Below are 12,440 nucleotides of genomic sequence, written 5' to 3' on the forward strand. Positions count from 1 at the left end.
CGAAAATAACGATGATATTATGCCCTTTAAAAATAAAAAAACGCAAATATGCCAAACAATCGACAGATCGCCGAATATGCAAAAATATGCAAATAAAATTTCACATATTTAATCGCCACGGCATCTTGAAATGGATTTCTATTTCGCCTAGCATTAAATAGGACATAGCGGGATCGATATGCAAATGAATTAACTTACGATCCCCGATAATATGGCTATATACGAATACCATATAAGTCGTAGTCCGCGAACGTGTCCACGTAGATTTTCATAGAATATTATTATTGTAATGTTTTCGACTTCTATAGCTAAAACTTTTGTGAAAACAATGCAATTAGATTTTTTACCTTTTAAAAAAAAAAACTTGAGCCATTAACGAGTTGGAATTGTTTTGCAGTCGATTGTTTTTGTCAAAAAACTTGTGAGACGATTTAATGACGGTCAACATTATATAAAATGTCGTTTCGATCGAAAATCAACAATAACTGGTCTATTCGGTCGGATGGCGTATCATGGTGCAATAATCTCGTCGAGTGCGTGCGTAGACATTTAACCAGTTATTTCTTCTCCGGAATAAACTATACCAAGCTGGTCATACGTGGTTAAACATTAATTGGTCGAGGGACTTTTTTAAGAAACCGATCGATGCTCCGAGCAAAATACCGATACCGCGATTTATTTAAGAAACTCGGGCGCGCAGTACCAAAACGACTCTATTGGATTTAGCTAACAGCACTGTACGGTATAACTTGTGCTCTTGTTACAGTAATAATTCGCGATTTTAAGTCATCGAATGAGACATATTATATTGACGCACTTGCACGTAAAACATAATTTTACAAAACGTAGCGATTTCGTTATAATAATATATATCGTCGAAATCTGACACGAATCCGTGAAGTTTATAGCTAACTGCAATCTTACAAGTTGCAACTACAAAGGATTCCGCTTAATGTGGACACGTTGGGACAAACGCTGTTTGCCCACATTAGGCGGTTGTCCATAAAAACCGAAATTTGTTCAAAAAAAATTATGATATAAAAAAGTTTTTATTTTGCACACGTGAATCATTCAATTGAAAAAAAAAAATGTTAAATTACCATATAAATAAAATAAGCGAAATTAGTTTTAAAAAAAAATTTGAATATCAAAAAAAGTTTTTGTATTTAAGTTTTAAAACTAAACACATATAACATGCTAAATAAAATTACTTTGTGAATGTGGAAGGTATAAATATAACGTTGAAATAAAATTGCTCGTTTTTTAAGCTGTTTAGCGTGGTTCTGGCTTACAAATACATTTTGTTTTATGTATATGCATTTTCTATTTCATACCTGTTAATATATTATATTAGATACCTACTATCGTTATGCAAATAAATCATCAACTACAAATAATAGAAACGACATTTTTAATTTTACTAATGCACAATGGGAATAAACAACGCGTGTCCCGGAAAATATAATTTTCTAACGACTATAATAATATATTCTTAGGATTTTATATAGGTTAAAAAACAAATACAGAGTCGTCCATAATTCATAAATATTCAGGAAGCGGTCGAACGGTTATAGCAAATAATCTCGAATAACAACGTGGAAATTTATATTTGCTGTAATAATAACATGATCAATATAGTTATACAATGATTGTTGTGCATTCTACTTCGTATGTGTACACTTTTTAACGAAAGCAAACCTTTTTTTTTCACATATCCGTTTCATAAAATATGTATAATTCAATAATTCAACAATTATATTCGTATATAATACACCGCGCATTTAGGTACGCGTAGACGTTATTATGGACATTGTCTATGTAAGCAGACCGTATATAATAATGGTAATATGATTTATGAGACAATACTTTATATTATTATGACCGAATAAGTCGATGGCATTAAAACTACGTAGGCATATATTATAATACATATTATATTGTATCCGATTCGGTTAAACCACATAGTATTGGGCAGCGTGCGTTTGATTTGAACGAAAAAAGTCTTCGACCGTAATGCAACTTTCCAATATTTTATTATTATTGCTCAATATTGTGATTAAAGTGACATAATAATACGATTCGGATAATGGGCATAGAAAGTGAACTAAAAGTTTAATTCGTTGAAACATTAAGAGCAGTTTTGTGCTGTTCGTTTGTATATTATATATTAATTTACGAAAGTACAATGACGTACGGACTATAATAATGAGTTTATAGAGATAATAATATTTCGATATTACGTCAGATCGCTTCGACGGTTCTTGTTATATAGTTATCACTTTACAGGTCGACTTTCGGTGACTTCTAAAATGATTTGATTTCACGAGTTCGTCCTAACATGATAATAATATTTACGTTAAAAAGACGACTGTTAATCTATTGTAAGGATGAAATCGTATTTTCAATAGAGCGTAAATGCATTATATTATTATGACAATACTGTGTTCAATGCAGTCAAATCATATTGTTTTTGAGTATGTCTAAGACCGCAATACATAACTTGTCAGTTATCGCCTTGGATCAATTTTTACTATAGTTACGTAGTACCTATAAGTAATAAAATAAAATGGCAAAATAAATTTTAAAAAGAAACAAAATTGTCATATAAAAATCATATACTTATTATGTTTATGTATTTTTAAATATTGTTCTAATTTCTCAAGTTAAACTCTAGGTACCTACTCGGGGCTTCGGTCCGTCTTATTCATTTGAATAATTTATTGTCATTATTATTATTATAAACTAACGAAATATTAAAACTATTCGGTATAGGTACTCAACTATACGATGTCAATCACTTTTCAAGTCTCGTGATTTAGTACGTGCAGGTATAGTCTGTCGATAAAAATTACGAACCTAACCCCTAACCTTTGGAATGATTTCGAAAAAGCTACCGACGAGAGGTTACGTTCGTCGGTTTATTCGAAATGGTCTGTCAACACGTTAACAGACGGTATGTGCGTAATAATATTATTCTCTGTCGGTTGATTATTATTATGTCATCATTTTAAACAAATTTCGGTCGTTCCGAATCCCACACGACGCGTCTGTTTTCGTACCACTTATATTATTTTACATATATTTACTTCCGTCAGAACTATAATTTAATCGTTTGACATCGAAAATATATGTATTTTCCGAGCACTTTTCACTTCAATAATTTTTTTTTTTTTATACGTAGATAATTTATTTTTGCGATTCTTCGTCGACTTGAGTTTTGTTTGACGGCAGTCGAGTCCTCTGACAATGCGTGCCATTATTAATTATGCAAGTTATATCATCGGTGTAGGTATCACTGTATCGCGTAACAGTGTTTTCAATTGATATTATTTTATGATCATGTCTAGCCGTCGTCACTATTGTCGTTTCAAATTTAGCATCCGATTGTACTGATACCGGATATCCATCACATCGATTAAACAGGTACACATAATATTTGGTCGAATACATAATAATATATATCATATCAGCACTTTAAATCAGCAGATTTCACCACTGACCATAGTAATAATAATAACGGTATATATATCATGTTTCGTAATGGTCCAGCCATTCCTCGAGTCACGTATATAGGCCATTATTTAATAATATTGTCGTTATGATTGTTATATTATAGATATTTTTTTAGCTAATAACAATGATAAAAAAAAATGAGACAAACTCATATTATCCAATTATATTATTTATCAGACGGTATTGAACTCGGTACGAAATACATAACATTTGTTGTTATTATTGTGGCTATTTTCCAAAATCGGCTAGGCATTCGGTCGACGGCCGGGGTGGGGAGAAGTGTCCTAACAAATTTGGTCGACGACAAATTTTCATTACGATAATTATCTATACCGGTAAAAAACCTTGAATATAATATATTTTATTTTAATAATAAAAATTATTATAAACATAATATTATAATACTTATGTTATTTATAATATACATTTTATTATTGTCAACAATAACGCCGACGACGATAATAACAAGAATAAAATAATTGTTTGTATAATGGTTATTTGTCGTGGGTCAACGAGTATGTAGAACGTGATGATGCAACGGCCGCACACGTACGCTCGGTGCGATTTTCTCCCGACACACGTGAAACGCGTTCACCGACTCTCAGACGCCGCCGACATGGCACGCTGTCGTACACGCTTTTCCTCCACAGACCGTACGATGTGTTCAGCTGGAGGTACATAATATATTATGTTTTGTTAGCGTTTTTTCATCACACTCGCGCCGGGTGACATTACAATATTCGTAATGATAATAACGGACGACGATTTTTTTGATTTTTTTCAACGGAATAAAAAATACAAGACTTCTTTTTCATTCCCACACTCGTACGCCGCCGCGTGCTGCAATCGCATTTTAATATATATATATAATATATTATATTATGATATTAGATAACCGCTTTTCCGTTCTGACAGTACCTACCGTCACAGACGGAGCCGGATTCAAAAATATATTCTAAGCACCCGACACGGTGGCGGCGTAGCCAAGGGCCTACGCCTCCCCCCATCGACTGTGTTGGCCTTAGAGTTTTATCAAGATTGATAAAAAAAATTAAAAAGTGTAGATAAGAGATTTCTATACTTAGCCCCCCCCACGCCCACACGACATTCCTGGCTACGGCACTGACCCTTAACCTATAGGTGCAGGCATTAGGCACTCGAACCGACCGAACGCTGAAAAATATGATATGGTCTCTAATCACAAATGATGTGCATAATATCGACACAACTATTATACACAACGGTGCGTATATTGTCTAAACGCCGCCCCTCGCGCTTGGGAGCCGCCGCCGTCGTAAAATGCACGCACGACGACCACTCTGAAAGGACTACTGTCGACTCGGTATCGCAATACACTTCGCAATAAAATTACATTGCGAGTACTTCCCGATACGACGACGTATTGTTGTTACACATCCGTAATAATAATAATGAGGTATACCGTTCGCAGCGTGTTCTTACGGGCGAGCCGCGTACTGCGATATATAGTTACATTGAGACAATCTAAATTGTATTATGGATGACCGTTTTTTCCCGTCCTGTCGGTCGCACACAGACACACAGACACACAGACACACAGACACACACACACTACATCTACGTAAAGATTTAAAACCATATCCTGAACACCTATACCTAGGTCCAGGTATACTTTATGAGCCACGAAGCATCAGTCGACAAACCGACGGCAAACACTGGCTTGATCTCGGGAACCGCAGCTGTATAATGCGCACACGACCACCTGCAAGTACACCCCGAAATTACTGTTAACTCCGTATCGCAATACACCTCGTAATCAAATCACGTCTAGGATGCAGGTACACTCGAAAGTCGAAACACCTGTTGAAAAAACCAACTGAACAGACATGGTCAGTAATCACAGGTGATGTGTACAATAACGTTCAGGGGCGTCATTTGGAGTGAAATGACGGGGTATAGCAAGCCTCTTGAATGACATTTTCTAGTTCAATTGCATCTGATCTAATGAAGTACAGGAAGCCTTATTGTCCATCATAATTGGGTAGTTGCATATTATCGTATATGTCACAATTTTCAAGAGAGCAGGAACGTATCTAAGATTTGTTCGAGGGGGGCATATACAATTTTTAATAGACATTCAGTATACACGTCATATTATTTTCATATTATTATATAATAAGTGTCGTATTAAATTAAAAATTTGGTCTCCGAGGAGGATATAATATGACCCCCATATCCCTCCCCCCCCCCCGTAGATATGCCACTGCAAGGAAGTGTTCGAGACACTTAATTATTATATCCGCCTTCGTTATCATAATACTATAATCATCTCTCGATAAATTGTTGTTTAGTTTAATACCACATATACCATATTATATATATATTAAAAGTGTCAGCTAAGGTCGATCAATGGTTTATTTTTATGGAAAAAAGTTTAAACAAAATAATTTATATTTACCTATTTTTTTACACGAACTATTTTTTTGCGACCCCGTTCAAATCGTTGGGGTAACAATATAGCTGTCCACCGCCTATGACAATAATAACATATTATGACAACAAGTCGACACAACACAATAGAGTGCGTATTGTCTTAATAACGCCTTTCCTCGCGCCCGATGGGAACCACCGCCGCCGTAATGCACGCACGACGACCACGCTGAAATTTAAGACTGTCGTCGACTCAGCATCGCAATAATTGCACTTCGCAATCAAAAATTACATGACACGTATACTTACCAATACGACGACGACGAATTTTTGTCACACGTCCATAATAATAATAAGATACTTTTTGCAGTGTTCCTGCGAATCGCGGAAAAAAAAGTCCCGATAAAAATTAATGAAAATATATCGAAATTAAAGAATAAATATGTTAAAATTGTATTGAAAAATACATTTAAAGTACATAAAATATCTTATAATATTATAAAAAATGTTAATTACTTACGTAAATCACACACTAAAATATAATACAATTTAATTTAATACAAGCCTAAAATAATAAAATCTAATACATTATACAATAGTCAATAATAAATACAATCATAGTACCTATATAATTATAATAATAATGCTATAAAAATGTAACACTATAATTAGGTACAGCTCTTTCTTATGTTATACCTAACTTACGGCCGTTAAAAAGGCCCGTTTATAGGTAGACATACGTATATATAACCTATTATTATACCAAAAAAACGTTTGTTTTTATGTAATATTCCTAATCAAAGTTCAAATTATAAGTAACTATCGTAACTTCGTATATATTTATTAGTCTACCATGTTTTAAAAACCATCCAGATTGAATTCCTATTATAACAAACTAAATTTTTTAAAACTATACCTTTCAATTTATGACGAATAATTTATAATATGAAACTTTTTATATTTATCTATACAATTTGATATATACCATATTATTATCATTAGTAATGATTCATTACACTAAAACTAAATACTAAATTACTAAGTTATAGAAAAAGCCAGAAATATGATCTTCATTAAGGAACTTGAAAATTAAATATATATAATATTATAATGTAATCATTATATAGGTATGTAACTATGTAAGCTTCTTTCTATTTTTTATATTATATGATTTTTTGTGTAACTTTAATGTATTTTTCAATACAATTTTAACATATCTATACTTAAGTTTTGATATTTTTTCATTCATTTTTTTCGGGACTTTTTTCCAGGAATTTTTTTTTCGATTACCGTTCCTGCAGACGAGCCGCGTACTTCGATAATTATACATTAAAATAGTACAAATATTATAGATTCGACCGTTTATCCCCGTTCTGTCATAAAGATTTAAAAACATACTCTGAATACCAGTTATACCTAGGTGCTGGTATACTATTGGCGATTGAAAGCTCATCAATTATCAGGCCGGCGGGGGTGGATCTGTAACGGGGAACATGTAAAATAACATTTAAATGATACTCGGCGTCCCCGTTACATCTTATCAATTTCAATCGCCAATATAAGCCACGAGGTATCGGCCGAAAAACCAATCGCGAACACTGGCTTGATCGTATATGATGTAGGTACAAGACGTGTTCAAGACGCTTAATTATACCTATCCACCACCGTCATCGTGTTATCATCTTCTCTCGATAAATTGTTATTCATACTTTAACGCCATAATATTATATTAATATTACCATATGCCAAGAGTGTCAACTGTGAGGTCCGGACGGTCGTCAGTTTTTATGGAAAAAAGTTTAAACAAAACGATTATTTACTTTTTACGGCCCCGTTGAAATTGGCGGGGTAACGATTGCTACCCACTGCTACCCCGGTAATGGCGCCTACGACGGTAACAATATCATGACGACACGTCGACGCAACACAATAGAGTGCGTATTGTCTTAACGCCTATTCCCTCGCGCGCGATGGGAACCACCGTGATGCACGCACGACGACCACTCTGACATCACAGGACTGTCGTCGACTGAGTATCGCAATGATAATTGCACTTCGCAATAAAAAAAACAATTACACGACGACCAACACGACGACGACGACGCATTGTTGTTACACATCCATAACAATAAGAGCCTCTAATTTGCAGTGTTCGGGTTTTTTTTTATATTCAATAGATATTTCGCAGTTTCTTTAGCATTACGTGGCCCGTCTACGTCCGCGTACAGTCTAATATATATATATATATATATATATATATGGTACCTATATATTATTATAGAGATATCATTATAAGCACAAAAATACAGATTCGCATAAGTACGTAGGTATACTTGATAGTGGTGCCTGATATAACAATATATATATATATTATTATTATATTATAATATTATTCGACGTCGAATGCTTTCCATCCGATTTTAATATCTCATAAAAATGTACACAACTAAATTGTTTTTCATTGTTATTATTATTTTTTTTTAATCGAATTTCACATGTTTCTTTTGTAGCAGGCAGATCTATATAATACCTACTCTGCAAATGATCTCCAACGCGTGTTCTTCCATCGCGTAATCCAGTGCCTGACGAATCAATGTTTTTTCTCCGCCGTTATTATTTATTTTTAGTGTAAACCATATTTGGTCAAAAATATTGCAAGTGTTAATTTATGTCTCTTACCTACACGATAAATTGACGAGTTCAATCGTATGCAACGCCACAGACTTTCTTACACGATAATAAATTATTAAATCATCAAAACTCAGATTAGGTATTTATTATTTCAACAATATATAATTCATGTCCCAGCCTATTCTGTAGTGAACTATTTGATCTATTATGTCTTTACTAAAACTCAATATTTTCATGTTTTCCACTGCATTTCGATTGAAAATAACGACCTGCCTACTTTGATTGATAGTCTGTCCATATGATATCTGTATTATATGAGTAGCCCTGAGTCGTTAAATGTCAATATCGATTATCAATAAAATATAAGAAATGTTGCCTGACACCTGTTGGTATAGACATATAGTATATTATATATTTATATCCACTGTCATAATACCAGGTACACATAATAATATTTCTTCTTTTCTTCAATAATCCAATTAGATTTATAACTATTTTTCGCAAAAAGTAATTTATAAATATTGTTTATCTCAACAAAAAACAGTGATCGTGTGTAGTGTACGGGCATCATAAAAATTTAATATAAAAAGTGTCAAAATTATTCAACGAAAATAAATGACAATAACATAGTCCGTCCACCCCATAAATCATTTTAGGTAGGTACCTACTGTTTTTTTTCTTAAATAAATACTTTTAAACTAAAGGTTAAGCTTATGATAGAAAATAATAGGTTAGGTACTTTACGTACCTAATTGATATATAAATTGCACCTATTATTCGGTCTGCCACTGAATATATTTTCTAATTTTATTATAAATACTTTCTCCCTTCCACATTCGAGACACTAATTAATAAGAAAAATTTAAAACTTAACAGTACATTAATTTTAAGGTTATGATATTTTAAATTTCATTATAAATATTATGTTCCAAGTAAAATTTTCAGGAACCTGGCTTCTTCAATCACCCGTGAAAAGTAAACGCTTTAATGAGGTAATCCATATTCTTTTTTAAATAAATAAAACAATTAATAATACAAAATATACTGTAGCCTTTTAATAGTCTAATAATACAATTTTTGAGTGTACGTATAGTGTAAGTATATACACTATACAGTGCACCCCCTATATTATTTTGTTCGATCGGTTCAAAAAATGTGCTAATATTTTGAAAATTATTTTTTTGGAATCCCCAAATATTTCAAGTTGAAAATCATTTCGGGTGGACGATTTCACACGCGGTCCGATCAATTCAAAAAATCGAATGTCAATTGCAAATCGCACGGTTTTTGGAATAATTGGCAATTCACCATATTTTTTTTTTGTGAATTTTACAAATGGTTTTCCTTCCCTGGGGCTGGTTGATTCTTTGTCCGATTGAAAAAACTTGGAAAATTCCCCAAAGAAAATAAATAATGATTTGAAAATTCTATCAGCCGATTTGCAATATTATTAGAGGCCTGCAACTCCACTGTCGTGATCCAAGTTCTTACCGTTTATTCTTTGCACGAGAGCATCAGATTTCAAGTCGGGTCAATCTGCACCTATATATCGGTTGCAGAATAATATAATATTATGATGACTTATTATCCGGTCTTGTATGGAGTGCATTTCTAACTTTTTTTAATAAATACTTTCTCCCTTTTGGACTTGTTGTCAATTGAAATCGGGGAGCGAATTACCGGACGTATCGTGCATACGCCACTGAATAAGGTAGATTACAGAGTGGGAAGGACCTGTTGACGATATTGCGCGCGAACAAATAGAACGTGCGGTAGCAATTATAGCCGTGGAAGTAGCGTTCTGATTGTTTACCTTAAAATAATTACACATCGTATAATAATTGAAAAAATGAAAATGTTAATTATTCGTTTCTAGTTAGGTAGGTATTATTTTTTTTTTTTTTTTTTTACAATACGTAATAGTATACATAATATAATAGTATTAGTAGTGACGAAAAAGTATACTTGCGTATAAATTTATTAATTTGTTATAAATTTTTTCAATGAAATTCGAGTAATTAAACTGATAGCCATGACGATCGAGTTTTTTTCAGCGAAATTCTTAAATTTAGACGTCTTGACATATTTTGTGTAACTATTATCCTCTTATAAATAGAAATAGTTTTCAATGTAGGTACATTAATTTACCTAATTAAAAATACATTTGAGCTTTTTACAATTTTTTAGGATGGGACAGCTTTAGGTGGTTTATTACTATAATGTATTGTGTGCCCACACTCCACAAAGGATATTATACAATTGAGACATTTCAACAGATTTTTTATGCCGTTGGCTTAAAAATTAGAGTGAATCGACCTATTTTGAAACTTGATGGTAAGAACATTATCTATGTTTTGTTGGAAGTTTTTTTACGATAATTCATCACTTTTTTAGCTTCGTGTAGTCAAGTTATATTCGTTTCACGTCATACGGAACAAAATAGACAACTCCATTTAGATTTTGGTCGTTTTTTTTCTATTAATATATTATAATGATCTACAGTGTTACGGTTTCAAACGTCTCGATAAATGTTTGTGTAAACTAGGGCAGCTAATGACTTCAAAATATTGTAATTTAAAAAAAAAACTTTTTTTTAACTGAGTTAAGTTAAGTCTATTTTCTATCTCAACTTTAAACTTATCTGGTTAAATTTTTTTTTGTCAACTTTTTAACTTAACTGAAGGCAATTTAATTTAATTAACTTGCCCACCTCTGTCCTTAGGGTTATTTATGATTCATACAAATTATAATCAACGATAGCGATTATTTCAACGTACAATTTAAGACACACTGATTACAGTGATACCGATTCAATGTTTTTAGTAGAAAATATGTAGTAAAGAAATAAAATGTACATACCCATTAAAAACTGAACTGGAATAAGCCATGACTTACGCCTTCCAATTTTTTGTATGTAGAGTGCATCTACCAAAGGAGCCCATAACAGTTTTAAGCTAAATGGCCACACAACTATGCTAAATAAAGCCTATAACAAACATATAGCAACATTTTTATGGACATGAAGTAATTTCAGTACATTTGAGATTAAAATGTCAAATACATTTACCTGTTCTTTGTAAGTTACATTTTGTTTACTTTGCAAAAGCATTGGAATAACTGTAACTATGCCTAAAGGAATGCCTTGCATTATGTAAAGCAACAACAATAGAAAAATATTAGGCCAATCTCCTTTTAAATTTGATTTGACCAACATTGATTCTTTTGTCACTGTTGATTTTGGTTCATCTTTCTGGTTTGGTAATGTCATACTTACTCAGTAGTTTGAATGTATGTAATAATTACTATACAATAGTTACATATTTGTACACACCACAGCTCTTCATGAACTAAGGCTAAAACTGTCTTAGATTTTGACCTACCACCTATACACTCTATTATATTATCATAATGAAAATCGTACCTACGTATTAATATTTGTTATAATTATTTTTACTATCTTATTCATGATTAGATTATTTATCTTATAAATAAAACATGTGTTCCTACCTTTGAAATAAAAATCATCGAACAATGCATAAATATTTATCAGTGAACACTGAACAGTTCACAATGTATTTGTACCAATAACTGTATTTAGGGAGCATAAGAGAAAGCGAATCTACGAGTCAGATTTTATTATTTGATAACCCGTGTGACTGCGTACCTATATACAAATTGTATGTTTTAAACATGGATTAGTTAATTAAGTTAAAAATAATAAAAGATAAACGAGTGATGGATAATGCTAACTAGTATTCTCAATCAAAATTGATATAATGGCCAATTTCGTTTACATATATTTCTATAATTATTTTGATTTCTAGCAGTTAATATTTTAACGACATTTATGAAGTGTACTACGCTAAGCAGCTGAACAATAATGTAAG

At 32.4% G+C, this 12,440-nt stretch overlaps 1 protein-coding gene across 1 annotated transcript; it reads right to left on the bottom strand.

Moving 5' to 3' along the window:
• Positions 1 to 11,332: 11,332 nt before the first annotated feature.
• Positions 11,333 to 12,000, bottom strand: LOC100570759 (acetyl-coenzyme A transporter 1-like). The gene is made up of 2 exons (XM_016806335.2): positions 11,621 to 12,000; positions 11,333 to 11,539 (listed from the first exon to the last, which is right to left on the bottom strand). Exons 1-2 carry the CDS (start codon positions 11,819 to 11,821, stop codon positions 11,348 to 11,350), a joined length of 393 nt encoding a protein of 130 aa, XP_016661824.1. The 5' UTR covers positions 11,822 to 12,000; the 3' UTR covers positions 11,333 to 11,347.
• Positions 12,001 to 12,440: the final 440 nt, after the last annotated feature.

This window comes from Acyrthosiphon pisum, chromosome A3, assembly GCF_005508785.2.
Source record: "Acyrthosiphon pisum isolate AL4f chromosome A3, pea_aphid_22Mar2018_4r6ur, whole genome shotgun sequence".
Lineage (NCBI taxonomy): Eukaryota > Metazoa > Arthropoda > Insecta > Hemiptera > Aphididae > Acyrthosiphon > Acyrthosiphon pisum.

Bases quoted from the DNA above. Each gene is read 5' to 3' on its own strand.
- LOC100570759 (XM_016806335.2), bottom strand. From the start codon at position 11,821: ATGACATTACCAAACCAGAAAGATGAACCAAAATCAACAGTGACAAAA. The intron at 11,540-11,620 runs GTAAATGTATTT...TGTTTGTTATAG, and splicing joins ATGTAACTTACAAAGAACAG to GCTTTATTTAGCATAGTTGT.